General features: G+C 42.2%; 2 protein-coding genes across 3 annotated transcripts; one reads left to right on the top strand and one right to left on the bottom strand.

Moving 5' to 3' along the window:
• Positions 1 to 348: 348 nt before the first annotated feature.
• On the top strand, positions 349 to 19,273 carry RNF13 (ring finger protein 13). 2 transcript variants are annotated; one of them, XM_015637714.2, is made up of 10 exons: positions 349 to 371; positions 3,121 to 3,247; positions 6,041 to 6,121; positions 10,322 to 10,447; positions 11,820 to 11,907; positions 13,633 to 13,723; positions 14,229 to 14,334; positions 15,987 to 16,080; positions 16,455 to 16,535; positions 17,815 to 19,273. In XM_015637714.2, exons 2-10 carry the CDS (start codon positions 3,134 to 3,136, stop codon positions 18,177 to 18,179), a joined length of 1,146 nt encoding a protein of 381 aa, XP_015493200.1. In that variant the 5' UTR covers positions 349 to 371; positions 3,121 to 3,133; the 3' UTR covers positions 18,180 to 19,273. The 2 variants fall into 2 exon arrangements, with proteins under 2 accessions (XP_015493200.1, XP_033372771.1); XM_033516880.1 differs by lacking the exon at positions 6,041 to 6,121 and having other exon boundaries at positions 351 to 371.
• Positions 19,274 to 21,232: 1,959 nt separating this feature from the next.
• Positions 21,233 to 26,584, bottom strand: PFN2 (profilin 2). Its single transcript, XM_015637715.1, has 3 exons — positions 26,319 to 26,584; positions 25,148 to 25,340; positions 21,233 to 23,280 (listed from the first exon to the last, which is right to left on the bottom strand). Exons 1-3 carry the CDS (start codon positions 26,448 to 26,450, stop codon positions 23,183 to 23,185), a joined length of 423 nt encoding a protein of 140 aa, XP_015493201.1. The 5' UTR covers positions 26,451 to 26,584; the 3' UTR covers positions 21,233 to 23,182.
• Positions 26,585 to 26,820: the final 236 nt, after the last annotated feature.

The following is a 26,820-nucleotide window of genomic DNA, read 5'->3' as shown; positions in this document are numbered from 1 at the left end:
CATTGCGCAGTGCTTATTCGCCTCCACCCTTGGAGTGGCGAGGCGGGGCTCGGTTCCGTGGGCGGCTTAGGCCCAGCCGGGGCTGAGCCCGGCTGGAGCGGCCGCGGTCCTGCGACTTCCCGGGACTGCGGGAGGGAGATGAGCAAAGCGGAGCGGAGACCTCTGGCGAGCTCCCCGAGAGTCGCTCTTGGCCCGGTGAAAGCTCGACCCCTGGTCGCGCTGTTCGCTTCTGCCGGGTGTGTGGTTCTTGACACGGGCCGTGCTGCGAGGTGCTGCTTGGGCTTGCACGATGAGCAGCGTGGAGTCTGACTGGCGGAAAGTAGTAAAAACGTTAAAATTAATTGAGAGGAATTATTCCCGCATCTTAACAGGTGTGAATGGTGATCTTTGCGTGCGTCTGTGTCCAGTTCTGAGGTGGAGATTATGTCAGTAATGATACGATGGCATCAAAATGCAAGAATTCAGATATGGGGGGAATAGAGGATAGGAATGAGAATTACTCGTATTAGTTGTCTAGTTTTTCTTCATCCTCTGCTTGTGAGATTTTTGGAAGGTGCAGCCAAATCGACCAAAATATTTGGAATTTGTCACAGAGTTTCTGTATGTTCATTTTATTTTTTTTTGTGATCACTGTAAGATTTTCAACCTCACTTGGATTTGAAATAATAGAATTTAGGTTTGTTTCATACCGATGTACAAGTTGTTGTTTTTTTTTCAGGAGTGGGAGTGGGACTTTCGTTGAGAGAGTTAAAATGTGAACATAACGTTGTGTGAACATGGAATTGCTTTGTGTTGTACTGTGCTTTGAAACACATTTTGAGTGGATTGAGATACAAATATCTGAAAATTTCATATTTAGGTGTAGTTTCTGAAGCTTGATCTGTGAATATTTGCCAAAAGCTGTGAAAGTGTAGCACCTTTGTGACCTCTATCTTAAACGTGCTTAGTGTGTTTACTGCAGGGGTGTCTTGCTGCTCGTAACTATGCTGGTCCAGCACACCCCACGTTTTCCTCTCCTCATTTCTGTCCTGTTCAGCCTTGTGACAGAGGGATGCAGCACCACAGGCATAGTTCGGTTCTAGCATGGAGAGTGAGAAGAAATGTTGGAAGTTATTTAAGGACGACTTTGTCTATACACGCTGGTAAATCAGGTGTAAAGTGCGGAGGATTACTGCAGAGTCAGGTTTAACTTGTTTTGTTTGGTTTACAATATAGCTCTATTCCAAACACCTGCATTTCTGGGTGCTCTGAGCTGCTTCCCTCAGCTGAGAGGGTCATGCTGTCCAAAGAGCCATGGAATTTCAGGAATTGTAAGGGTTTTTGGCTTGCATTTGAGGTATAAGATCCTGAGCAGAGAAGATTTTGTATGTAACTTTGACAGGGACAAGTGCGCTGTATATACATCTTGTTTGCAAGGACCACTTTAATTCTCGTGTTTTCTAACCTTGCTTAATACTCTTTTACTGCTTTTTTCTGTGCTGAATTTACTGTATTGGTTAAAGTGCTGTGATAACTTCAAGTGTATTGTTGTTTCTGTCAGTAAAAATGGCTATATGTTTGAAACAATGGTTCTCTTATCCTTCGTGTTTCACTGATGTTCTCTTTTTTAGGGTAGGGTGATGAGAGAGGTTGATAAATCCTAATTTAGTAATAAGAGTTCATTAGTTTTGTAACTCACTACCATTTTTTTCTTGTGAGTGTAACTTCATTTCTGCGATCCAGTTGAAAGTTTCACAAAGTATTATATGTCTGATTCTGACCAAGTTAGAATAATGAGAATTTTTTGAAAATACCAGCTGTTTTCTCCAAATAGTAATAATAAATTCTAATTACATTCATGTTAGCTTAAATCAATTGTATCTCTCTGCTATTTGCTTTAATTAACCTTGAGAACCTCACATCAAGGGACCATGCTTTTTGCTTGAAAAACCAATGGAGGATAGGTCAGAAGGACAGGAATTCTTAGGTGTTTCTTGGTTGCGAAAAAGGAAGTAGTAGTGTTGGCTGTGATGTGTCAGTTAAGTCAACAGTTTTCAGAAGAAATATATACAGTCAAATGAAAACAAATTTGCATTAAACCATTTATATAAGAAGCCACAGTTTGGAGATTTTCAACAAAAAATTGTTTCAGCAAGCATTTTGGATGACCTAATTGAGTTTTTTGTCAAGTGCTTTTAATTACTCCAGTAAAAGAAGTTAGAGGAGATCCAGATGTTCAGATAATTATAAAGTGCATACTGTCCACTTTTAAAACTTGTCTGTTAATTATTATAATTTTTATAGCTGTGTTGGACCCAGAAATGGACCCATTCTATTGTTTTGTGTTCTGACTATTTTATGTAATTTCCAGTAATTTCTTACTTTGAGACTGGTAGAATCTCTAGAGAGACTTAGAGATCTGTGGACCATACAATTCTCTTATATTCAGGAGTGAAAGTTGTTAGATTTCCTGCTGAATGTAGCACTTTTTTGGTTCTTGTTTCCTACTCATGAGTATGAGGTGTGTTGGGTCACATATAATTAAATTCTGAATGTTGGGTTCTCTAACTTGATGGTGTGTAGATGTGTGCTTTTATCAAGGGCATAAGATACTTTGTGCTTTCTGTGTTCTTAAGAGGTTTCCTGCCCACAGTCCTGTTGTAGCTAAGCCTGAGTGAAATCTGAAGTTCTTCCAAGTTGGTATCACATTGCTTTTGCAAGTGTATTTTTGGAATACATATTTTTAGTGGAATTGTTCAAGGTACATCAGGAATTTTACTGATTTGGATTTATGCTGGAAGAAGGGAAGTTTAAAATGAAGTGGCTAAGGATGATTACTATAGTGTGAATGACCATCCCTTTGTTCCCCTTGCATTGCTTTATGGTGCCTAAAGCCTTTTGAAGTCTTGCTCTTACAATTTTTTAAGTTTATGCAGGCTGTTACTCCCATGGAGGGACATTCTTCTAGCAAAAGGAACTTCTAAAATAATCATAACTTTAAGATTACTTGTTTCTCAAAGGTATACATTGAAGAACATTTTGCATACTTCCTCAGCAGAAAAGTTCTAAGTGACTAAGACTCCTGTAAAATGACACAGGAAGTGTTTGTTATGTGCCTTGACTCTGATTCTTTTTTTGCAGGTATTGAATAAATATGCTGTTGTCAATAGGAATGCTGATGTTGTCTGCCACTCAGATATACACTATTGTGACTGTACAGTTATTTGCCTTCCTGAATCTTTTACCTGTGGAGGCAGACATTTTAGCAGTAAGTATAATAATATTTTTCTACATGGATGAAATCTCTATAAAATGGAATAATCTCTTCAACTATTCTATTAAGAATCAGTTAATACAATAAATGCTATGGCAGATTGCTTGGAATGGAACTGCCATAACAGTTTACTTCAATAAACAATAAATTGTATATTTTCAAATGAGTTTATGGATGGTATGTGCTCAGGTACCGTGACGGTGAAAGCACCTAATTCCCTTAGTCATTTACAAAGTTCCATTCTGACCAGATGTCATGTAGCATGTTATAACCCTGTTAATTCCATTCTTTGGTTTAGACAGCAGGTTAAGTTTTGGTGATGGGTGCTGTTTTGGAGGGTTACTGGATTTAAGTAATCTTCTGTGACTACTGTAATTTATTTGTGTGGGCGGGGGGCCTTGTCAATAATGTTTTTTTTTACACCTAAATACAGTTTTAAAATAGCTGAAAATATCTGCTATCATAAAGGAAAATAATAAACAGTATAATGAACATAGGTAAGTGGTAAAAGCTGTTGTTGTGCTGTTATTACCACTTCAATATATTGTGTCCTTTTAAAGGGGAAGTTATAAAATGTCTTTGTAGGATAGAGCTTAAGCTACTGAGATAATTAAACCTTATTACTGTAGCCTCCTTCTTGTTCCAGTGATGTGGAGAGAGTTGTTAATGTCGTATCAGTTTTGGAAAAGAGAGTGACAAACTCTCAGACACACATTTTAAATTAAAAATACTTCAAAGTTTTTTGTGATAAAGCAGGGTTGATGAATACTAAAGCATGGCATTTGGATTTTCAGGTTGTTACTATTCTATAAATACTTTCAGTAGAAAAAAATATAAAGAATCAATGCAGACATACATTGCTTAATTATGGCACTGACATCACCATTTTATTGTGAAATTTTAGGCTTTTTACTATAAACATGATTTTCCTTTGACCCCTGTTGCTCTGTCACCAAGCCTGTGCTTCCTCTTTTCACAAAAACCTAATTCTTTCTTTCTTCTTCCTCTTTTAGAAAAGTTATTTAAAAGAAACAACCCATCCCAACCTCAAATAAGAAAAATAGGGCACTTTGAAAGTTTAGTTAGATTTTTTTTTTCTATTTAAGCTTTGTGTGTAGTATTCTAAAATAATTCCATATAAAAATGAAGCATCTTTTATTCTTGGATATTTGGAAGTTGCAGATTTATTCTGAGAATATCTAAGTAAGAAATGAAGTGATGAACTAGATACTAAACTGCTACACAAAGGAGCCAGTGGAATGCTTAAAAGATGCTCAGAAGAGAGAATATTTGCACTGTGACATGGAATTGCTGGTGTACAGATCACTTACAGTCTTGAGAGATTTTACCATTTAATGATTACCCATTTTTTAGCAAAACTGGCCAAAGTTTTTGGTTTATCAAGGAAAGAAATTCTTCTTTTCCCTTTTAATTTAGGAGCAGTTTTATGCTTCTGTGCTCTCATATAGTTGCAGCCTTAAAGGATCATGTCTGTGTAAAGTGCTGTTTAGGTGCATGTGAGACAGGATTGGTTATTTTTTTTTGAAAGGGGTAAAAAGAAATAGGTTTGTGTCAAACTCCTGGCTTAAGCTGGGGCTTGTCAAGTGATTCAAGGGCAAACTGACAGTAGCCTGAGCTCAGAACGTTTAGAAGAAGGTGGATGGAGGAAGGTGGTGCACTGGTGCTCTCTGTGGTGGAAGGTCAGCAGGAGAGATTGTGTGGGGCACATTGGTTACACACAACAAAGAAGCTTCCTTGAAATTTGGCTCCATTCCTGTTTTCCCTCAAAGTCTGTGGGAAGAAAGCACCTTCCCAGCACCGCCCCTTTGGAAGGGTTCACATAAGTCATGGCACTGTTTTTCTCTGAGCTATAGACAGAGCAGCCCTGTCTAAGCCTGTCTGGTAGGAAACATCCCTCTGAAGCAAACACAATCCATGTTTGGCTGTTCTGTGTGACAGATGTGATGAGTTGTTTAATTAAACAACCAATGCACATTCAAGTCCGTTAACTGTAGACTTCACGACTTTTGTAGGAAACACTCTTTTTTAAATGAAAAAAATATGCCATATGTACACAGCACTTTTTTCTGTATGAATTCTGTCTTGGTCAGGCATTTTATACAGCCAGAGAAGATGAACAAAGAAAGGGGAAGCAAAGTTTGCACAGATTTAGGGTCTTTTACAATATTCCTCTGTTTTAAAATGAAAGCTCATAGTTATTATCAAAACAAAACAGTAGAGATATTTTTCAGCTACTAATCTGAATGTACAGCAGGGAATTGGGAGGGGATAGCATATGGAGGCTATTCTTTATCTACAGTAAAACACCTCTTAAAAGCTGTTTTTCCCTGTACACAAATGAAAACATCCAAACCACTACCAAGGGCAAAACATCCACCACTACCATCCAACAAAAACTACATCCAAACATCCCAGCTCTTCATATTTTTATTTGCTAGGTTTGTTTGAAGTTTCTGTTCTGCACAAATGATGGTATTTGAATTTTAGACAGTAGAAAGAAAGATTTACTGTAGAAATAGTTCAACAAAATATCTATTACTTTCTTGTATTGACAGCTAGATAAGAAAAGAATGATGTTAATGTGTGAGTAGAAGACAGGTGGAATAAGCAGTTTTGTGATTTCATTGACATAGTCACAAGATGTCCTATGTCTGATAAATATTTTAATCTATAAAAATACATAGTGATGCTTGGTTTAGTTCCTACTTGTTAACTATTTCTGTCTTGTTGCAAACCTAATTTTTTTTTAAAATGTATTTCTCTTAGTATAACCTTGAAAATGGAACCCGGACTTTTGATGATTTACCTGCTAGATTTGGCTATAGACTTCCAGCAGAAGGCTTGAAGGTAAAAAAAATAAATATATATATTGTGCCAGTTTAAGCTGGACTAGAGTTTGTTTTCTTCCCAGTGCCTGGTGTGGGGCTGTGGTTTGGATTTTTGCAGAACCCAGCTGATAATTCAGAGATGGTTTTGTTATTGCTGGCATAGCCAAGGCCTTTTGGGTTCCTCCTGCTGGTGAGGAAGTTGGGAGTGCGTGGCAGGCTGGGAGAAGACACAGCCAGGACAGAGGACCCAAAATGATCAAAGGGATATTCCAGACCTGTGACATCATGCTCAGTGTATAAAGTGGGGGGAAGGAAGAGAAAGGGAGGGGGACTTTTGAGTACGGTGTTTGTCTTCCCAAGTCACTGCTGTGTGTGATGGGAGCCTGCCCTCCTGGAGGTGCCTGAACACCTGCCTGCCTCTGGAGGAAGTGAATTCATTCTTTGTTTTCCTTGGCACGTGTGTGTGGCTTTTGCTTTTCTTATTAACCTGTCTTTGTCTCAACCCACAAGTTCTTCATTTCCTACCCCTGCAGTTCCCTCCCTGATCCTGCTGGTGGGGAGTGAGTGAGTGGCTGCGAGGGGCTTGAGGGCTGGATGGGGTAAAACCCCCACGATCCTTTTTGGCACTCAATGTGGGGCACAAAGGGTTCAAGATAAAAGCAGATTTGATTGGGAAGTGCTAGATCGAATTTGAATGTTGAATGTATTTAAAGAGAACTGAATATGCTGAATATTTCCTCTGTAAGCTAAAAGAAGGTAAAAATCAAAGGAATGTAGTACTAAGGAAAAATAAAGACAGAAATTATTAATCAGCTGCTCAAAACAAATGTGCAGAAGATCTGATGTTGCTTGTGAATAGGCAAATTCTTCTCATAAGAAGAGAATTTTGGTAATCTTTGTCTGCTTAAGGAGAATTTGCTGAAGTTTTTAACAAATAAATAAAAAATAGGAAAATAATGGAAATCTAAGAGAAGGTTGGTAGACCACTGTTTTCTGTGTTTGGTGGCAATACTGATGATACATGATGTCATTTATCTACTGGACTCAGCAGATGCCAGACTTAATTTTGTCTGATACAATTTTTTGAAAAACATATTTGTAAGATTCATTGTCTCTGTACAGCCCTGCACTGAGAAGACCTTTCACACTGTGAAGGGTGGAGCAGCAAGAGAGATTATTTCCTTTTGTGTGGCCCAGGTTAAGTATGCTGTGTAAATCGACTGTAGCTCAGTTTTTTGGGAAGTTACAACTGTTGTCTGTTTGCTACTCTTGTTGCATTGCTCAAGCAGCAGAATGGAGAAACTCAGGGGCTGCAGCTCTGCTGTGGTCCATGTGCAATATGCCTGGTGCTGGTGTTGAGGGCAGGGATTGTGATTGATCCCTTTCCTTTACATGGTTTCATTTCAATTGCAGTCCACACCCCATAGCAGGTGACACATTCTCCCAGTGTGTCCCTTAAAGTGTGGGTTGCAGTCATGCTCTTTTATTTTACTCTGTATCAATAAGTGTGGAAAATGCAGATACACATATATTTACCTGTTAGACTGTCTTTACTTCTTGAAATAGCATCATGTTGGGGTAGAGATGATGGGCCATGACTTGAAAACTGGTCATAATAATACCAGAAGAAGGCACTAGGAAGTGCTAATCTATTGAATTAGCAAAAAATATGCATATGTCTCTATTTTTTTTCTTAATTTTCTTATTCTCATTTTCATTGACATGGAAAAACATATAAATATTATACCATATGAAATTGTAAAATTCACCTAGTGTTAGAGAAGGCAGAAGATGTAAAGGTTTGCAAATGTTAATGGAACTGGAAAGGGAAAAACTGTATTGTCTTCATACGAAATAATTAATATGCAAAAACTGTCCAAGATGGATGTGGCCATGGGAGTACAGGTTAGGCTTTACCATTATTTTGTGTTGGGTTAGAAATTCTGAAGACCCAATGTCTTCTGAAACACAGCAGCAAGAACGTTTTGTATAGCAGGATAATTACTTTTCATGTCTTTAGTGTGGTCAGTATGTTCACTTGGAATGCAGGAAGACTTGTAGGTGGACTGAGTGAAGTTAACTGAAGAGAGATTAAGTTGAAAGTAAAATGGGAAGGAACTGTGAGAGGTTGAATATATGCATCTTCCTTAGACAGCAATGATAAGGCACATTCTGCTCTTTCTGGCTTCTGCTGGGGTATACAGACTTACTGGTGGCAGTAGTAAGTGGTGTGAAGGCTTTTATTTCTTTTATCTCTGTAATATATAAGAGGAGGTAGAAAGTAAATAATTTTAAAATAGATTACGTATGGTGATGTTAATGCTGTGAACTGGTGTTTAAGTACTTAGAAAAGTACTTAAAAGCCAGATGAATATCCAGTTTAGTTCTAGTCTTTGCATTCTCTGAGGGAGTTTGTTGCTGAGATTATGCAGCTGATTTCCTTTTGGTGTGCTGTGCCGAGTCCAACACCAAGGGGCACGCTCTCTCTTTCTGACTGCCTTGCCTGAGGTGCTCTGCAGTGACAGGAACTGTTTGTTCCCTTTATAGTCACTTCCCTACAAGCCACTGTCAGTAAGTTTGTTCATTTTGGATAAAATGTATTTTGTGTTCCACTCCAGCAGTTGAAACACTTGTCCATGAGAATGGAGGTTGTGTCTGGCCATCCAGGCAGTTTAGGGCTTGTGGGAAGTTCAGGCTTCCTTACTTTTTTATACTGTGGAAGTATAAAACATGGATTCCATATACATGGAATCAGTCATGTGGCAGTGATTTGTTTGTCTTGCCATCCCCTTTGAACAGTGTATGAGGGTTTATGACTGAGATGTGTATGCTTTTACAGCTTAGAATTCTTATACAAAAATCTAGGCAGACCACCTTCCAAATTCTGGGCGGGGGGAGTTTGTATGACGTCCCATGGAGACCATGAATAACCCATGTGAGCGGGGAGTTGGATTCCTGTTACTTCTGTCTGTAAGCCTGTATGGCCCCAAAAACCGGCTCTGCAGCATTGTTAATGTTGCAGTGTCGAGAGCAACCACTGCACAAAAAAAAAGAAGCTGGTGATAAGGAAGAAGGGTGGATTACTCTTTAATTCCATGTTGCCCTTTTAATCCCAAAGGGTAATGAAGTACTGCAAAAATTCCTGTAAATCAGGAATTTCTGTGCAATGTCCCTCAAGCAGGCTTCATTTCCATGCCCAGTGGGTGTTATCATGGGGAGATGATTTGTTAAAGCTATGTAGTTGTTTATTGACTATATTGAGAATCAGAGGGTAATTAAGTGATTTACCCAAGTAGTGAGCCAATTTCATACACCAGAAATAGATATAAGGAGCTTTGTTTCTGACCTTTTTAACTGTTAGACAGCTCTGTGTCTTAATTAAGGTAGCTGTCATCACGTGTGTAGAAATGGAGTTTTAGACCTGAATATTATATTAAAACTTTTTCTTTGCATTAAGATTTTAATTACTTGTTTAAAATGCTACAAATTGTTACAATAGGATGAAAATAGTATACTCCTTCAGTGCTTGTGATTTAGATTTATTAGTATGCAAGTTGTAAAACACAATCTGTTAGGTTCTATAGTAAGTGGCTACAGACTGCCAGCAGAAGGCCGCAATTTCAGCCACCTAAAAACAACTCAGATTGCTTCAAAGTTGATATTGCCAGAGCTTCCTCCTTCCTGAAGCTTTCAGCTGTAGCTCATTGGGTGATGTTTGATTACCATAGCAAACCAACTGTTTTATATGCTAGGTCAGTGCTGGGGTCACACATGGAACTTCGCTTGTGTTCTGTTGTTAATTGGCAAGTGCTGAGTTTGTGTTTGTGGTTCTTAGGCCATTGTACTTCTGTTTTCTTGATTAGTCTCCATATGCCTTAGACTAATAGTTGCACTATATTAATGTAGCATATGCCATCTTCTTTTTTCTTGAATTACACTGTAATGTGTCCTAAACTAGGACACACTGCAGAGAATGAGTACGATGGAATTAGAAAAACTGTGTTTTCTTTTAAACTTCCTAATTCTTAATAGACATAAAAATTCTGATTAATCAAAATATGTGGTCAGGGAAGTAGCAGGAATCTTACTATGGTATAGAACTGAGCTGATAATTTGTTTAGCAATTGTATGAAAATATGCAGGATTTTTTCCATATACTTGACTACCGATCCTTTTGTTAAAGAGAAATGAAGCTTCTTTTTCTGCTCCTGTTTTCTAGGGATTTCTGATAAATTCCAAACCAGAGAATGCATGCGAGCCTATAGCCCCACCTCCGCTGAGAGACAACTCCTCTGGTGCTTTTATTGTGTTAATCCGAAGGCTGGAGTGCAACTTTGATGTCAAGGTAAGATTTCATTTCCCCCCACCCTCTGTTTCAAAGAGTTTACTGGTGCTTCAGAAAAATTTCTATAGCTGATGGTGGAATAGATACTGATTTGAAGGGGAGGGAGAATTTTCTTGTCTCCAGACAGATAAAGCAGAGCTCACCAAGTCCAGCCAATGACCTACCTGTGACTAAACACCACTATGTCAACTACACCAGAGCACTGAGTGCCATGTCGAATCTTTTGTTAAGCACCTCCAGGGATGGAGACCCTACCATCTCCAATGTTTTATCACCCTTTCTGGGAAGAAATTCTTCCTGATGTCCAACCTGAACTTCCCTGGTACAGCTCAAGACTATGTCCCCTTGTCTTACTGATGGTTGCCTGGGACAAGAGCCCTACCCCCACCTGGCTGCACCCTCCTGTTGGAGTTGTAGAGTGTGAGAAGGTCACCCTTGAACCTCCTTTTCTCCAGGTTGACCCCCACCCAAGCTCCCTCAGCCACTCCTTGTGCTTCAGACCCTTCCCCAGCTCCATTCCCTTCTCTAGACATGCTCCAGCCACTTGATAATTAAGGTGCCTTCCAACCCTTAACATTCTGTGGTTTTAAAAATACAAAATTAGAATGATTTTTGTTTGACTATGGTTTTCTTGAAAATTAACCTCATACAATGGGGCACCTAAAGATGTCTTAAGGAAAACAGGGCTCTTCAGTTTGTTGTTGAGCTTTGTGAACTAAAAGGAGATTGAAATGTATTTGCTTTTGCTGCTGTGTGGTAGGTTCAGTTATGTGGTGATTGAAACACATGAATTCTGTGTTTACTGTGGATTCCACCTGCAGAGACAGGTTCACTGCATGTAAACTGCCTGCACATCAGACTCAGGAATGGCACATAGTCTGTCCTGGGAATCCTGCCACCGTGTGTGCATATGGCTCAGTGGGAAAAGAAAGGGGGGCAAATGGCTACTGGCTTTTTTTTCACGTCTGCTTTGTCTGTCTAATTGTTGTCTATACACTGTTGAGACAGTATTTCTTCTGGAGACATGGTCAAAGGAACAGGTCTGAAATTGGGAGATTTCTATATTGCCATTGAGGGATTTCCATAGTCAGTCCTTTAAGGATTATGTTGCATTAGCTCTGTATGTAAGAATTTTTGGTCACCTTTTATATTTCGTATAATATTGATAGAAAAGGGGGTTCCCACTCATTTCTTGAGTGTAAGAATAAGATTTTGGTATGATTTTGGTTTGAAAGGTGACACATGGTTTATAAGTGCAAATTATGTCCATATTAATCACTTTGTGAAAGTCCACCTTATCTCAGAAAGCACAGACAGGCTACTGTATTTGGAAGCAATAGTCTTTCCAGTAAGTATTTTGTGTGGCTTACAGGTCTTAAATGCCCAGAGAGCTGGATACAAGGCAGCAATAGTTCACAATGTTGATTCTGATGACCTCATAAGCATGGGATCCAACGACAGTAAGTACAGGTATCACTTCTTCTCTCCTGTTTGAATATCATTTCACCCACTGGAAACAGCAGCACCACCAAAAACTCCTCAAAACCTCAACAACAAAACCACCACCACAAATGAACAAAGACCAAAACCAAACTAAACAAAAAGCCTAGATAAACCCTCCTGCTTTTAAGATTTGACAACAGGAGATGTTTGCATAAGAACAAGTGAGTTGACTTGTGCCTTCTCTGAATGTTTCTTTTGGTTTTCCTTCAAATTTTAGTTCAGGTGTTCTGGGCTAGATTTATATTACTTGATGTGTAAAATAGCTGATGTGTTGTTAGTCAAGTAGAAATACACAAAAAGGAGAAAACGCATATTTGGCAGGAAATCAAACTTTGACATTCTAGTATTTAGAATCATAGAACCATTTAGGTTGGAAAAGACTTCAGATAATGAAGTTTATCCATGGTAGTCACTCCAGTTTGTTGTTGCACTGTTGGTGGGTGCATCTTCCTGTTCCTCTGGACAAATGTATTGTAGCATATCACGTGCACTTATTTTCAGTTGGAAAAAGAGTATTTAGAGACCAGTGCACCATTTACTATTTGTTTCTTGTGTTAGCTGTTCCAATTTTAACCTTCATGGAGTGAATATGTTTAGAATGTCTTGAAATCTAGTCAGAATGTTGGGTTTGTTCTGTGGTATGTGCTTTGTGTTGCTACTGCTTTCTTTGTGGCATTTCTTTATTTTGTTCAGTTTTCAACCTGTTCAAAATGGAATAAGAAAACAAATAAGAGGGAGAAAATTATTTTCCAGTGGAAATGCCATTGAGTAAACTAGGAATGAATTTTTACAAACTACATAGGAGCTGAGTAGGCCGGGCACTTATGTGAAAGTGGGTTTAATGAATTCTCAACTCATGTGAATCTTATCTTCAGGTTTCACTGAATAACCAAAACATAGAACAAGTCCACAACAAACACATACCTCATAGTGTGAGCTGACATTCAGCCACGTTTTACCTTGGGGAACCTGACTTCTTTGAGGTGAAGAAAAATCACCTCAGAAATCTCAAAAAGATTATTTTGAGCCTCAAATGTGAAGTATTAGGGGGAAAATCAATATAAAGTGAAGCTGAGGAGAAGGTTTTCTAGAATATGGGATTTATCTTTCGATAAGTTTTCATTTATTACTGCCTTTACTGGTAAACAGCGAAGACAACAGTTCATCCAGTTTCTTAAGACTGAAATAAAGGTGTTAAAGGGACTTGTTAATTCTCTTCTTTCTTCTTTTTGACCATATCTAGCCACAGTTGTTTCCAGTATGTTTATTTATGTTTGGGGTGAAAAGAAGGGAAGACAGATTAGTTAAAACTTATAGAACCAGTTCACAAAATCATGTAAGTTGCCAGAAATTCTTGAAATCAATGGAATTATGTGACTTGCTTGAATCTGAGTGAAGAATGGTGTTCTGGTTAAAATTATGATCATACTTTGGTTTTAGGCTCCCTTTATTCCATTGGGAATTTTGATTTTTCTACCTGAAATAAATTCCCTAGAAATTGTGTAGGAAAAATAATAGTACTTATATGAAGCTGTAACATGGATGTGTGTTGGTCTGGATGTCACTATGTTAAAATGTCTTCCAGTTGTGATAGTCTCATAATGTTCAGGTCTTGTATCTTGAGTACCCATTGATTGTCCATGTAATAATAGTTTTATTTTCCTCCTTTTTTTTAAATACAGTTGAGATTTTAAAGAAGATTGACATTCCTTCTGTCTTTATTGGTGAGATGTCAGCTAATTCGCTTAAAGAGGAGTTTACTTATGAAAAAGGGTAGGTTAACTCACATGCAGCTGTCTTATTCCTTGCATTAGATCATTGTTGCTTTTGACTGTTTATGGTTTTAAAATAGGATGTTTTGATGACAGAGGTTATAGGTGTTTCAGATGAAATTTTGTGCCTAAGAGCAACCTGTAAGGCTTTAGTGAATAAGAATTATTTCACTGTATCTTTTGATAGTCATGTTATATTTTTTCATTCTGCTGTCAAAGCAACTATGAGGTGGCTCTCCTGGTTTCTCTAGGTTTGACTGAGGTCAGTAAATAGTTTTAACTCAAAAAATATTCTAAGAAACAGTGCTTTATCCTTTTATTTAATTAGCTTTATATTGTATGGGTAGGGACTGAATTTTCTATATTGTTGTGCCCAGTTAGGATTCCTGTAGGGTGTGTTGTGTGACAATCTTTTGTTTTACTTTTTTTTTTTAATTGTATTTGTTTTTCAACTTGTTCATTAAATTCTCATTAATTTAGAAAGTGTTATCTCTTCCTCCCCACAGTGGCCATGTTGTGTTAATCCCAGAGTTCAGTCTTCCTTTGGAATACTACTTAATTCCTTTCCTAATAATAGTAGGGATCTGTCTTATTCTCATCGTCATATTTATGGTAAGTTTCTTCTTTTAATAATATTTTTTTCTTTCAAATCATCAGGGAACTGAATGATTTGAAACACACTGAAGTTAAAGTAAGGTATAGAGTGGAGGAAGGGTGAAGCTAGGTGTACTGCACATGTACCATGCTTACCTGTAATCATTTAGTTGCTCAATAAACAAGCAGGTGCAGGGTTTTGTCAAGGGGATATCAGGAGCCTTTTGGATGTTCTCCCTGGCGTGTAACTGCTTATAGGAATTGTCCTCTCTGCCACTCTTACACTCCACAAGTGCTTGCTTTTTGGCCCCATGCAGAGTGACCTTTCCTTGTGCTCTTGTACACCCAGAGCAGATCCTGCCTTACCACACTTGGTGATTGTTGGAGCCCCTGCTCCAGGGTGCAGGGCTCAGTGTTCTCTACTGCACTTAGGTGTAGTTATGTGTGTGCAAGCACAGAGCATTGAGCTCAGCACATGCATTGCCTCTAGGGGTTCTCAGCTGGGACATCTTTCCTTGAAATGGTAAGGTAGCATAACTACATATTTCAGGATATTTAGCATCCCAGTTTTTGTAATCTGTGCTCAATTTATTATTTTACCTTTTAATAAAAAGCAAGTAATGCATCAACTGTTGTATAAACACTTATTTAAAATATTTTTCTGTATTAATATTTTTTGCACTGCAAGTTACATATTTCATTGACAATCCTGTGCATGTTGGGCACAATTGCAATTGTAGCAGCTCTCTGAAAACAAAGCAGAATGATCACCTAAAGAAATTGAAGTTGATCCCAGGGAAGTTTCAGGTTGGATTTGGTCCTCATTCTTTTCTGATTCAGTCCCTGCTTCTTTGAGACAATCTTTTTTTTTTAACTAGGAGCTTCACATGAGACTCTGATTGTCACTAAGGATCTGCATTACAGCAGAAAAACTTCCATTTGTGCTTACAGCTTGTTTATATTTGTGGTGAAAGTCTGAACGAACAGTTTAGATTCAAATATCCTTTGTTCATTTATTTGTTTGTCATCATATTTGGAAAAGAATGTCATATCACAGGTGCTAAATTAAGAAATTGAACAGAAATAGCATTAGGGACTACTCAGAAAATGGAAATATAATCTTTGTTAGTTATTTAGAGAGCTTGGTACAACTAATGTTACTCAGTTATTTTTTTCAATGAGTTACCTTAGTATGGCATAGTACAACATGTAACAATGACTCAAAGTAAACCCTTTACTCCCCAAATTACTACTTTAGATGATATGGAAACAGTTCTGATGAATGTGGGAATAATCCTCTAAAACAGCTGTAATAATCGAAATCTAAAGAAAAAGTGTTCAAACTTAGTGAATTGTGTTTTGTTCTGCAGTATGCTTGCTTTTCACAGGCCTCGGCAGAGGATTGCAGCAGTGGCCATTTTTTAATGTAGTATACCTTTTTGTTTCCTCTCAAAAAACCCCTTCTGTATTCTGTTCCAAGGGCCATGTTCATGTAGAGTATCCTTTAGGCTTGTTTGGTTTCATCCTTGTGTTCAGACAAGGAAGAGGTTATTCCGTGTTAGCTGGGGTTCCCTTTTGACCAACTTACTGCAAAGCTTCATAAACCAAACCTTTTCTTGTTCTTTTATTTTGGTGTAACTTACTGTTCATGTTATCCTGTCTGTTTTTAGATAACAAAATTTGTTCAGGACAGACACAGAGCAAGAAGGAATCGGCTTAGGAAGGATCAGCTTAAGAAACTTCCCATACATAAGTTTAAGAAAGGCAAGTTGATCATTCTTTGTCTAACCCTTTGGACGTTATTGTTTTTAACACCAAAAACCTTGTAAATCAAAGAGGTATTAAGAGATAATTTTGAGTACACTTGAAATAGAAGAGTTTTGAGTGAAAGCATACTTTGGCAAATATGGCTTGACCCTGTTCCCACTGAAATAGAGGAGTTCTAACACTTCTTTAATGTGACTCAGATTGTGGCTGAGCATTAAAACATTTCTTAAAACAAATCAGTGCAGAAATTGCATGAAAATTCTTCAATTCCCAATATTTATATTCCCAAGCAATATTTATTACATGTATGTGTCAGGAGGGGCTGCTGCAAGTCCTTTAGAGTCAAACTAATTCTCAGTTATGTGCTGTAGGAGATGAATACGATGTGTGTGCCATCTGTCTGGATGAATATGAGGATGGAGACAAGCTCAGGATCCTTCCATGCTCTCATGGTAAGCAGCTGTATTTTAGGTTTGAATTTAGATTAAAACAGCTTTCCAAAACACTGTCCCAAACCTACAGCATATATGTTTAGTAAGTGATTTATAAAATTCCTTTTTGCTAATATGCAAGAATGAATGTACAAAGTGGGAAAAGTGAAAGCTTGCTTTCTCTTTTTTAACAGCTAAAAAGCTAGCATTCCCACTTTTCATTTTTCCTTGGTTGTACACATGAAAGAAAATCTGGGCTTGATGGTGTCCCCTGAATACCCATATTTACTGTAATACTTCTACATTTCAAAAATAGGCCTTCACTATCCCTGAGACAAATAAACCACTAAACTTAATTAAGCTCCTGGTGACTTAGAGATGCAGCTGAAGGGATGGGTCTGTCCTGGAGTCTGCAGCCATGCACACCACTGTCTGACTGCACTTGGAAGTCAGCTAGTGAAATATTTTCCCTGTGACAGTCTTTCTCAAGTCCAGCCCACTGCAGAGGTATTACTGCCTTCTAAACACAGCCAGCAGAGCAGGTGACAAGCTGAGCTGTTTAGAACCTCACTCATAAAACCAATTGCAAGCTAGGCTGACAAACAAGAGTTCTCAGAAGAGAAAGAACAGGTCCATGGCAGCTCTCCCACTGGGGGACAGCAGAGGGAACTTAAATTGACCATCACCACCCACCACCATCAGTTCATGTGGAGAACATGTTTCCAGTGTGCTTGACCAGGTATTAAGCATGGCATTGCTGGCCCATGTAAATACACAGTCTTTGCTAAGGAGAAGTCTTTCTTACTAAGAAGAACTGATTTTTTAATACAAGTAAGACAGATACTTTATTTTAAACACAGCCAGTCTAGTTGCAGTGCCAATTGCAGATGTCATTTAAGATCCACTGAATCATGTGGAAATGTCATGCAGTGATGAGGTGCTTTGATACATGTTAGTGTGGAGGTGAGAGGCAATGTGAGGATGGTGATGGTGGGCATGCCTGCTGCAAAGTGGCTGGAATTGCTCAAAAAGCTTTAAGGTTTGTCAGATGTGGCCTGTTGTACTACTGCTGTCATTTACTCAATAGAGAACACAGCTATTCATTGCATATACCCAAGTGACTGAGATCCTAAGCCATCAGGTGTTTTGTACAGGCTACGTGCCAAGAAATTTGGGACTAAAATTCTCTGTGAGCTACATTCTAAAATTCTCCTGTGTCACTGAACAGAAACATGGTTTAGCAGATTTCCCTGTCCTTTTCATTATTATAATGATGTCCCTGTATTTTGTTTTCTAACAGCATATCACTGCAAGTGTGTGGATCCGTGGCTGACTAAAACAAAGAAAACCTGTCCTGTGTGTAAGCAGAAAGTGGTCCCTTCCCAGGGGGACTCTGACTCGGAGACAGACAGCAGCCAAGAGGAGAATGAAGTGTCTGAGAACACTCCTCTGCTCAGACCTTTGGCCTCGGTCAGCACACAGTCTTTCGGGGCTCTGTCAGAGTCCCATTCCCATCAGAACATGACCGAGTCCTCGGAGTATGAGGAGGATGACAATGACAACGTTGATAGCAGTGATGTGGAAAATGGGATGAATGAAGAAAGTGTAGTGGTTCAGCTGCAGCCCAGTGAGGACAGGGAGTACAGAGTGGCAAACACTGTCTGAGACTACTAATGACCCATAGGTGTATGAACAAAAGGGTTCTTAAGGCTATTTACAAACCTTTGCATAGGGAATCTGTTTTAATCTGTAATCCATTTGGTTTGTTTGATAGGCACAGCAGTTCATGTAGTAGTACTCTGGTTAAATCATTACAGGTAGATTTATTTTTGATTCAGGTATTAAGTCACACATTCTGTTTTCTCAAAACCAACAGTTAAACTGGACTTCACTATGCTAATGAATAATGAGAATAGTTTGTATCAATAGAAATATCACAGAAATGCTAAACGTCCCTTGTTGAAACGGGATTTCTCTGGAAATACTTTTATTTCCATTTTGTAGCTACAACTGGGTCATCCTGAGAGCAATATTTATTACATGTAGATATGTGTTACCCCTTAGGCCCAACAAAAACTGTATTTGCATGTTTGTATAGTTTTCCTAAAAATTGTCACCACTGCTGAACAGAAAATGTAGAACAGATCAATATTCTATGTGCTGGTATGTCATAACAAAGCAGAAGAAATTCCACTTTTATTTCAAAGCAGTGATTCTAAATAATCCTTTGGAGTTTGCCATGGTAGCTGAGTTTAAGCAGTTCCATTGAGCAATTCCCAGGATAAGGAAACTTAATCTATGTTTAGTTTTGAGAAATTCACAAGGTCAGGTCCACCAAAAGCACACTAATTGTCCCTCCTTGCTACTGCTTCGTCGTCTGGTTTCCAGTGAGGAGGTGGGAGTTGGGAGACAACTGAGACAGAGGTTTTGTTCCACACAGAAAAAGAAGTTTAGGGTAAGTATTCTCTTGATCCTTGGCTCATATACCTCTTACTAAGAGCATTTTATGCTGCATTACTCTGCTAAACTGTATATAAAAAATTGTTCTTTTCAAATACCTGATTTGAAAACAAGTGCTTACACCTGTCTCACAGAACTCAGTACTTACCAGTGTATCACAAAAGAAGGTAGATTCTATATAATACCTCTGTAACTATGTAGAAAGTAAAACCATGCATATACTCAAATGGAGATTTTTTATATGGCCTTGACTAAGGAAAGCTTGAAAGAATGTTAATAAACATGTTTTCCACTTTAAATATTGAAAGGACTTTATTGAACTTTTGCATCACTTGAGACCTTGAGTAGTTGCCTGTGCTACCGAGGATGAAGGTGCAGAACATGGAACTGTTGGGATCCCGAGCAGCTGTTTCCTGTGTCACACTGTCAGTCACAGTACAAGGAGTTGCACTGACCACTGCAGGGATCTGAGCTATGCAGAAAACCTTCATTTTTGTTCACTTCTAGCTCAAGGAGTTTGGACTGGAGGAGTCTGTAGTTTGCCTGGGGAGTATGAAGGAGGACTAGGGTGCTCTGAACAATTCCTACCCAGCTGGCAGCACCTGCAGAGCCACAGCCCAGTGCTGGAACCCTGGACAGGCCATGGCAGGTGAGGTGGTCCCAGATGTGACTGGGACCTACCACTATGCAGCCACACACCCTGCAGTGCAGATCTGTTTTCTGGGCCTAGATGAGAGCAGGGAAAGTTTATTTTGCACAGTGAGGCACAGCAGAAGGATAATAATGAAAGGGTGATTCATGTCCAAACCACTGCTGCCAGCAGCCACAGGGTAATGACTGTGATAGTGGGATATTTTCACCAGGCAAAATCCCCCCTTAGCGTGGTTATGTCTAGGTGAGCCCAAATGGGAAAATGGTTTCTAAAAATGTAATTACTAAGCTGAAAAATGTTTCTTAAAATAGGTCCCTGCACTTGCTGTGAGTGTGCATGTTTATTCATTCATTATTGTATTCCAGGCTCTCTAAACTCTGAAGAATTCCAGAACCCTGAACTGACCTAAACTTTGTAATATGCTCTTACTTAATTGTAGTGCCTGCAATCATTTGCAAGCAGTTATGCTAGGAAAATCCACCAACAAATGCATTTGAAAAAGTAATTTGGACAACACCTAATTCTTAACCAAGGAGAATTACACATACACCTCAAGAAAGGGGCATTGGTCAGAAAGGAACAATAAGGAATGTGATGACAAGAACCTGATGTGTGCTACCAGTAGCTGCTCTGCCTCTGAGGTGCTGCTACAGTCAATTCCATCCACTCTGGCCTTACCACAGAAGCAGCTTTGGGAATACAATGCCCTCATCTTCCTAGCCAGGGAGAAACGAAGTTCTGCAGTCAGAAGGTGAGTCCAACTTTGTGTTCAGACACTGAGCACAGCTTCAGGTGTGTTTTATGGGGGAAGCAGATTTGCATCCTCTGTACCAGTTACTATTGAACAAGAATTTTCTGTGTGCTCTGGGTGTGTTCTCTGCTCTAACTTTGGCACTGGACACGGAGCCACTTGGCAGTGGGAGAATATGAGCACTATATATAGGAAAGTTTAAGTCAGACCCAGCTCTAGTGCCAAGCAGAGGAGCAGGTGCAGCTGACACCAATGAAGGTGGGGGGGAAGGAGGGGAGAACAAAGGTGTTTCCAGGTCCTGTTCAGAAGCACCTGACTAATTTGACAGCCCAGGAAGGAAGAGTCTTTCTACAGATTCATGATCTGCACTCAGCTGTCCTCCCATCCCTCAAGCTCCAGGGTTCATCACATCCCTTTGGGCCTGTGTTTTTAGGAGCTCTCAGCAGATGTAACACATACATGTGCAATCCTTTAAAGTAATGGAGACCTTCTCTGGGTGAGGGGGGCACATTCCCACCCTGGCTGTAGTGACCTGGGCAGGCCACCACAGACTCCTTTGCCAGGTCCAAAGCGAAGTCACCTTCGGCTTGTTTCAGGAATGGTATATTGGGCACTCAGAGGGCAGGAGAACCCTGCACCAGAGAGCTGGATAAACGTGGAATTAGGAGATGAGAAATCAACTCCTAATTTAAGATCTACCCCAAAGACTGCCTGGCTTTTGACTGAAGTCACATTACCATATCATACTACTGCTGTCCTGCAAAACTTAAAACTACTTAGACCTCCTGGCCAGCCAGGCACTGAAGGGCCTCACTGATTTCCTGGGTGTGGGTCAAAGAATTGCCAACAGTCTGGTTTTGTTTGGTTGGAATAAATTTATTTCATCTGTCTGTAAACAAGGTGTTTTTAATAGTTATGGCATTTTTTGAAATGCATATTAAATCAGATGAGTTAGACTGTATCCCAGATGTAACAAAGTGCAGGGAAAGAAATGGACAAATCAGCAACAAGAATTTGTTTAAATCTGTACATTATCCACAAGGCCCAACAATAGAAGCAAATACTAGAATGTCCCTAAGGTAGTGCCAGTCAAAAGAAACCCTCGGAGTCAGTTAAAATCCATCTCACAATAGCAACAGTTCATTTTTTTTTTTTTTTAACAATAGTATGGCACAGAATACATATTAAAAAATTCATCACAAGACAGCCAAGTCAGTTATTCCAACCACTACCATCTCCCATTTATTCTTTAGTATACAGAGTTCTGCAGTTCTTGCAATGGACATACAGGTCAGAACCGTGCCTGAACTGAGTTTGGTTACAGACATTTCAGATGACTCGTGCACAAGGCAGCTCACTCCATCATTTCTGCAGCAAGGGTGTGACAGGCCAGATGAAGATTTTTAAATTTGAAATGGTATTTTGACAGTTTAGCTTACAAACTACCAACCTTCATTCAAACAGTAGCTTCAGAGCAGCCAAACTCTGCACCACTGAATGATCTGGCAGAAAGACTGAAGCCAGTCTGAGCTCCCAGGGTAGCTGAAGGTGGCAGTTTTCCACAATGACATTGCAGTTTCATATTAAAAAACAAAAACACTCCCCACCCCCCGACCCCCAAGCTGCAAATTAAAATTGGTCCTATGAGAAACTGAAACCGACACACTCCAGCTGGTTATACCAGGCTAGCTAATGGCCACAGTGGCAGCCTTGCACAAGTCAACTACAGAACAGGAGCTGGCAAAAAAAAAAAAAAAAAAAAAAGTGCCTGAGCTATTGTAATGATGGAATGTCTAGGGAGTCCCTAGGATGGTGGTTTAAGGTCATGGGAGGAAGTACATCTGTACCCTTTCATAGTTTTGTGATTGCACTTGTTAAGCAGTACAACCTTCAGACAACATTAAGAAAAAGTAAGAGACTTAAGCCCACAGTGAAGTGCAATGACAAAACTAATGTGACATTAATAGCTTCTGAGTGGCAAATTGGTTAAACAAACCAGGCACTATAAAAATGGGTGTAAGCAAACACATGGGTTTAAAAAACGGAAACAAAGAGAGGGACAGAAGTGAAGATATGCACGTACTTTTTCCTCCCAACCGTGCTCTGTGAAAGGAAGACTAGTGAGCTGTGACTTGCTCAAAGTGCTGAAGAGGCATTGATCAAATTAGATTGTACAATCGGCACCTTGTTTAGTATCTCAGTTGGTTTAGTTGTCAATATCACACTAATTGCTAAGACGAAGCAGAGCCTACACTTGGCATGTTCCCCTCCCAAGTTTCAAGTTCTCATGCATATCATCGTCATGGTGGTGCCAGACGGGCTCGGTTACCTACGGTGCTTACAGAGATCAACAAGGGGGAACTGGAGTTATGACAGTGGGAAATGGGTAAATAAAAAACCACAAACTACCATCTACGGTCTGGTAGCACTGAGCACAAGCGGGTGGTGGTGCAGACAGCTGCTAGGTGGATGGGGAGAGGCTGCTCAGACATCAGACCTCCTCAGGTATAAAGCCAGTTCATATGCTTTCTTGTTGAGTGTCCCTCCATGGACACCTTCCTTTCCCATGACTATAACCAATGCTGGAGTACACAAGGAAACAAAACAGAAATGAAAAGAATTAAAGGGAAAAAAAAAAACCAAAAAAACACCTTTCCCCACCAACAAAGGGATACAAAGGAGACACAGGTTCATACCCCATCACCCTGCATTGCTAGTAAAGTTTCCAGAATGTAAGGTTTAAAGCTCACCGCCAGGAAAGTTTAATAGCAATCTTCCCCTAATACTTAACAGTCTGCCTAACAACTAGAACCCAGAGTCTCTCAAGTATTTTGCCATTGAGTATGCCTTCTTATTCAATCCGCCTCCATGGACCCCTTCTTTGCCCATTACAAAGACCAAGACTGAAAGAGAAAAGAAAAAAAAGTTTTAAAAAGAGTGTGTTAGACATGAAAATAATGCAAGTTTTAGGCAGTGCAATAAACACCCTCAAATTCAAGATTTAGTATTTGGGTATTAAGCTAGTTTAACAGTTTTGTTAAAACACAGATGTAGACAGGGCTGGCAGAAGGCACAAGTTATCCTCAGGGATTTTTATCTAAGTGCAGAAGTTTTTAAGGGCTCACTGCTAAGAAAAATACCACCAGCTATCAAAAAAAAGCATTATGGTGCCTCTCAGCATCAGTCATCACCCAGCAAGGAAATCCTGGTGGCAGTTTGAACACCTGTGGGGGCAGGGGTGCAGCATGTGCACAAGTGTGCCTGGAGAGTGGCAGAAGAAAATCCCCATGATCTGTGCTGTAGCAGTCAGTGCTGGTACAGGAACCAGAGTAACTGCTCTGATGCTGGTAAAAAACCCCAAAGGGTGAGTTGGGCTGAGATTTCCCATGCAATAACACAACTATAAACCACACTTTTTACTTAAGACAAAACACAGGGACAATTGTCATGCTGAGGCTCTCCCCACTCCCCCAGTTCCAGCAAGGTGTCCCAGATGGTCTGGTGAAAGGAACACTGGAGGCTCACCAGCAAGAGCCCCTGTGAGCTGCCATCAGATGTCCCTCAGCAGGGAGGGGGACACAGCGAGCACTGGGCTGCCGCAGGCCAGGGACTGTTTGCCAGGCTGGGAATGCTGCAGCCAGTCCACCTACACATGATCATACATCAGGGCCTCAAACTGTGCCATGCAAGGTTTAGGCTGGATATTAGGAAAACTTCTTCACCAAATGGCTTGTCCAGCCCTGGCACAGCTGCCCTGGGCAGTGGCCGAGTCCCCATCCCTGGAGGGATTTAAAAGCCATGAGGTTGTGGCACTTGAGGATACGGGTCAGTGGTGGCCTGGGCAGCACCAGGAGAAGGGGTGGACTCTATGATCTTGGAGGGCTTTTCCAACCTTAATGACTCTATGATTCTATCTTCATAGCAATTTACTCATAAAAGCTTAAGACAGTTCTGACTGGAATTTCACAAGTCAGAACTCTTCTTGTTTCACTTCAGCACTGCCAACACTTCCTGCATGCCTGCCCTGGGCTTTACCTACAGATACCTGCTCTGCTTTGGTTTTACACCTATAAGCCAAAACCTTGTCACCCATGAACCTATTCCGCAGCCAGCCCAAAAATGCTAGTCCAGTTGTTCCCAGCATAAGGCACACCACTCCCAGGCAATATTTCATATCCCAGACGAGTGGCTGCCCCAGAATAGGTTTTACTGGAAGTTAAATGAAGAGCACAAGGAGCAAGTATATGAGCACGAAGCACATTTCTTGGTGGTACCAAACTGGATGGGCTTTTTCTGCCAGGACAGACTTCAGCAGTCTCAATAGGAAGTGCAAGAAGAGTTAGTGTAGAACTTTTTAAGTAGGAGCAGCTCATACATGAGATTCACATCTTTGCAGAATAAACTTTCCATCAAGCAATTGACAATGAGAAAGCTGCAGTCACTTCCTGTCATTAACAGACCACTCCTGAGCTTCAGGTATCAAGTGATGGAACACCAGCTAAGCCTGCTTGGAGCTGCAGCTTGCTTTTTCCTGCTTGTCAGAGACCTGTTAACTATTGCACAACCTGGTGCTGGGCCGGGAGGCAGGATGGGGAATGGGGATGAGCATAATCAGTCAGAACTCAGCTAGAGCACTGCCATCTATCCCCTTCTATTGCTTCCCAATATAAGCCATTAAATACAGGAGCTTGGCTTTCTTAATAGCTGGAGTCTGTGCTTAGGGTCACATTCCTAATTTAGCAATCTGAAGGTAGAAAAAAGGGTGCTTACCTCGTCCAGCTCTGCCTACAGCAACATTATATGTCGGCTCACCACCTTGACTCTTTGTCCTGATGTCCATTGTGCAGTCACCATCGACATACAGGCTATCTCTGATCACAGAGCACTTCTTTGCACCAAGGGTCAGACCATTGGTGAAGAAACCCTCTCGGTCTTTTCCTACAATCATATCTATTTCTCCTGGCTGTCAAAGGAAAGAGTTCAGAGTTAACACGGCAGGGTATATTGCTGTAATTTCTATTTAGAACCGGTCCCGTCTCTCGTGGAGAGGCCGAGGCCGTGATTTCCCCTCGCTCCCCGCAGGAAGTGCTCCAGAACACAGGGCTTTGTTAGGCGCAGTCTGCGCTGCTCCGCGGTCGCTGCGCTCGGGGGAGCCTCTGCCTCGGCGATTCCGGCCCCGAGCCCGTTAAACGGCTCGGGGCGTTTGTCGGAGACCGACCCCGGGCTGGCGCGGACTCTGTCCGCACCTGTCCCGGGAGATCAGCCCGGGGCCTGCCCGCACCCGCGGCATCAGCCCGGCTCCGGCCCGCCCGCGGGGCCCGGGCTGCTCCCGCCGCCGCGGCCCCTCGGCCTTCCCCTGGGGAAGGGCCTCGTGCCCGGAGCTCGGGGGCGCGGCGGGCCCGGCCGCACCGCGGCGGCCGCAAAGTGCAGCGTCACGGCGGGCCCGGCCCCCCCGACCGCGGCCCAGGCGGCCCCGCTCCGCCCCGGCCGGGACCGGGCCCGCCGCGCCCGGGGGGGGGCCGCGTGCGGCCGGGGGAGCCGCGCCGGTGGCCCCGCACGGGCCTTCTCCTGGGGCGGCGGGGCCGCGGAGCCGGGCGGGCCGGGGGCGCGGGCGGGCAGGGCGGGGGAGCATCAATGGCAGAGCGCCATCTTGGCGGAGAAAACATGGAGCCGGCGGCGCGACGGCGTTCGAGCCGCCTTCCTCCGCCGCCCGCCCGTCCGCCCCGCACCGCGCCCGCCGCCCGCACCCCCCGCCCTGGGCCGGCCGCCGCCCCCGCCCGCGGGACCGGCCCCGCGCCGCTCCCGACGCGCACAAAAAGGCGGCGCGGGCGGCCGGGCCCGCGCCCCCCGCCCGCAAGGTGCCCCCGTCCCCCGGCCGCGGCCCCTCGCCCCCGCTCCCGGCCGCGCTCCCGCCGGCCGCGCTCCCGCCGGTCCCGCTCACCGTGATGCTCTGGAAGATGCCGCCGGCCGTGGCTGCCCAGACGTACTTGGCGTCGCAGTAGCCCACAATGGCGGCCTCCTGGCAGCAGCCATCGCACATCAGGTTGTCCACGTAGCTCTGCCAGCCGGCCATGATCGCGGGGCGGCGGGCGAGGGCGTGCGGGCAGCGGGCGGGCCGGGGGCGCGGGGCGGGCGGCGGTCCCGGCGGTGCGGCGGCGGAGCGGACCGAGCGCTGCGGCGGCGGCGGCGCGGCCCAGCCCAGCCCTGCGCTGCCGCGCCGGGGGCGGGGGGAGGAGGGGCGCGGCCGGCACCGCCCCCGCGGCCGGGGGGAGCGGGCCGGGGAGCGGGGCGGGGCCGGGGCGGGGCCGGGACCGATGCCCGGTGCTCGATGCCCGGTGCTCGATGCCCGGTGCTCGATGCCCGGGGCTCCATGTCCGGGCCCGGGGCCGCTCGGCCGCTGGACGTTGGTGCGGGCAGTCCCGGGAGTGCTGCGGGCGGCCGGC

This window comes from Parus major, chromosome 9, assembly GCF_001522545.3.
Source record: "Parus major isolate Abel chromosome 9, Parus_major1.1, whole genome shotgun sequence".
NCBI classification, from domain to species: Eukaryota; Metazoa; Chordata; class Aves; order Passeriformes; family Paridae; genus Parus; species Parus major.
This window is presented reverse-complemented; position numbering and strand designations above follow the sequence as displayed.

What these genes read in the sequence shown, in the direction of transcription:
- RNF13 (XM_015637714.2), top strand. Translation starts at nt 3,134, where the DNA reads ATGCTGTTGTCAATAGGAATGCTGATGTTGTCTGCCACTCAGATATAC. An exon ending in TTCCAGCAGAAGGCTTGAAG is followed by an intron (nt 6,122 to 10,321) that starts GTAAAAAAAATA and finishes CCTGTTTTCTAG; the next exon opens with GGATTTCTGATAAATTCCAA. An exon ending in AAGCATGGGATCCAACGACA is followed by an intron (nt 11,908 to 13,632) that starts GTAAGTACAGGT and finishes TTTTAAATACAG; the next exon opens with TTGAGATTTTAAAGAAGATT.
- PFN2 (XM_015637715.1), bottom strand. Translation starts at nt 26,450, where the DNA reads ATGGCCGGCTGGCAGAGCTACGTGGACAACCTGATGTGCGATGGCTGC. An exon ending in GCATCTTCCAGAGCATCACG is followed by an intron (nt 25,341 to 26,318) that starts GTGAGCGGGACC and finishes TTCCTTTGACAG; the next exon opens with CCAGGAGAAATAGATATGAT. An exon ending in TGTAGGCAGAGCTGGACGAG is followed by an intron (nt 23,281 to 25,147) that starts GTAAGCACCCTT and finishes TTTCTCTTTCAG; the next exon opens with TCTTGGTCTTTGTAATGGGC.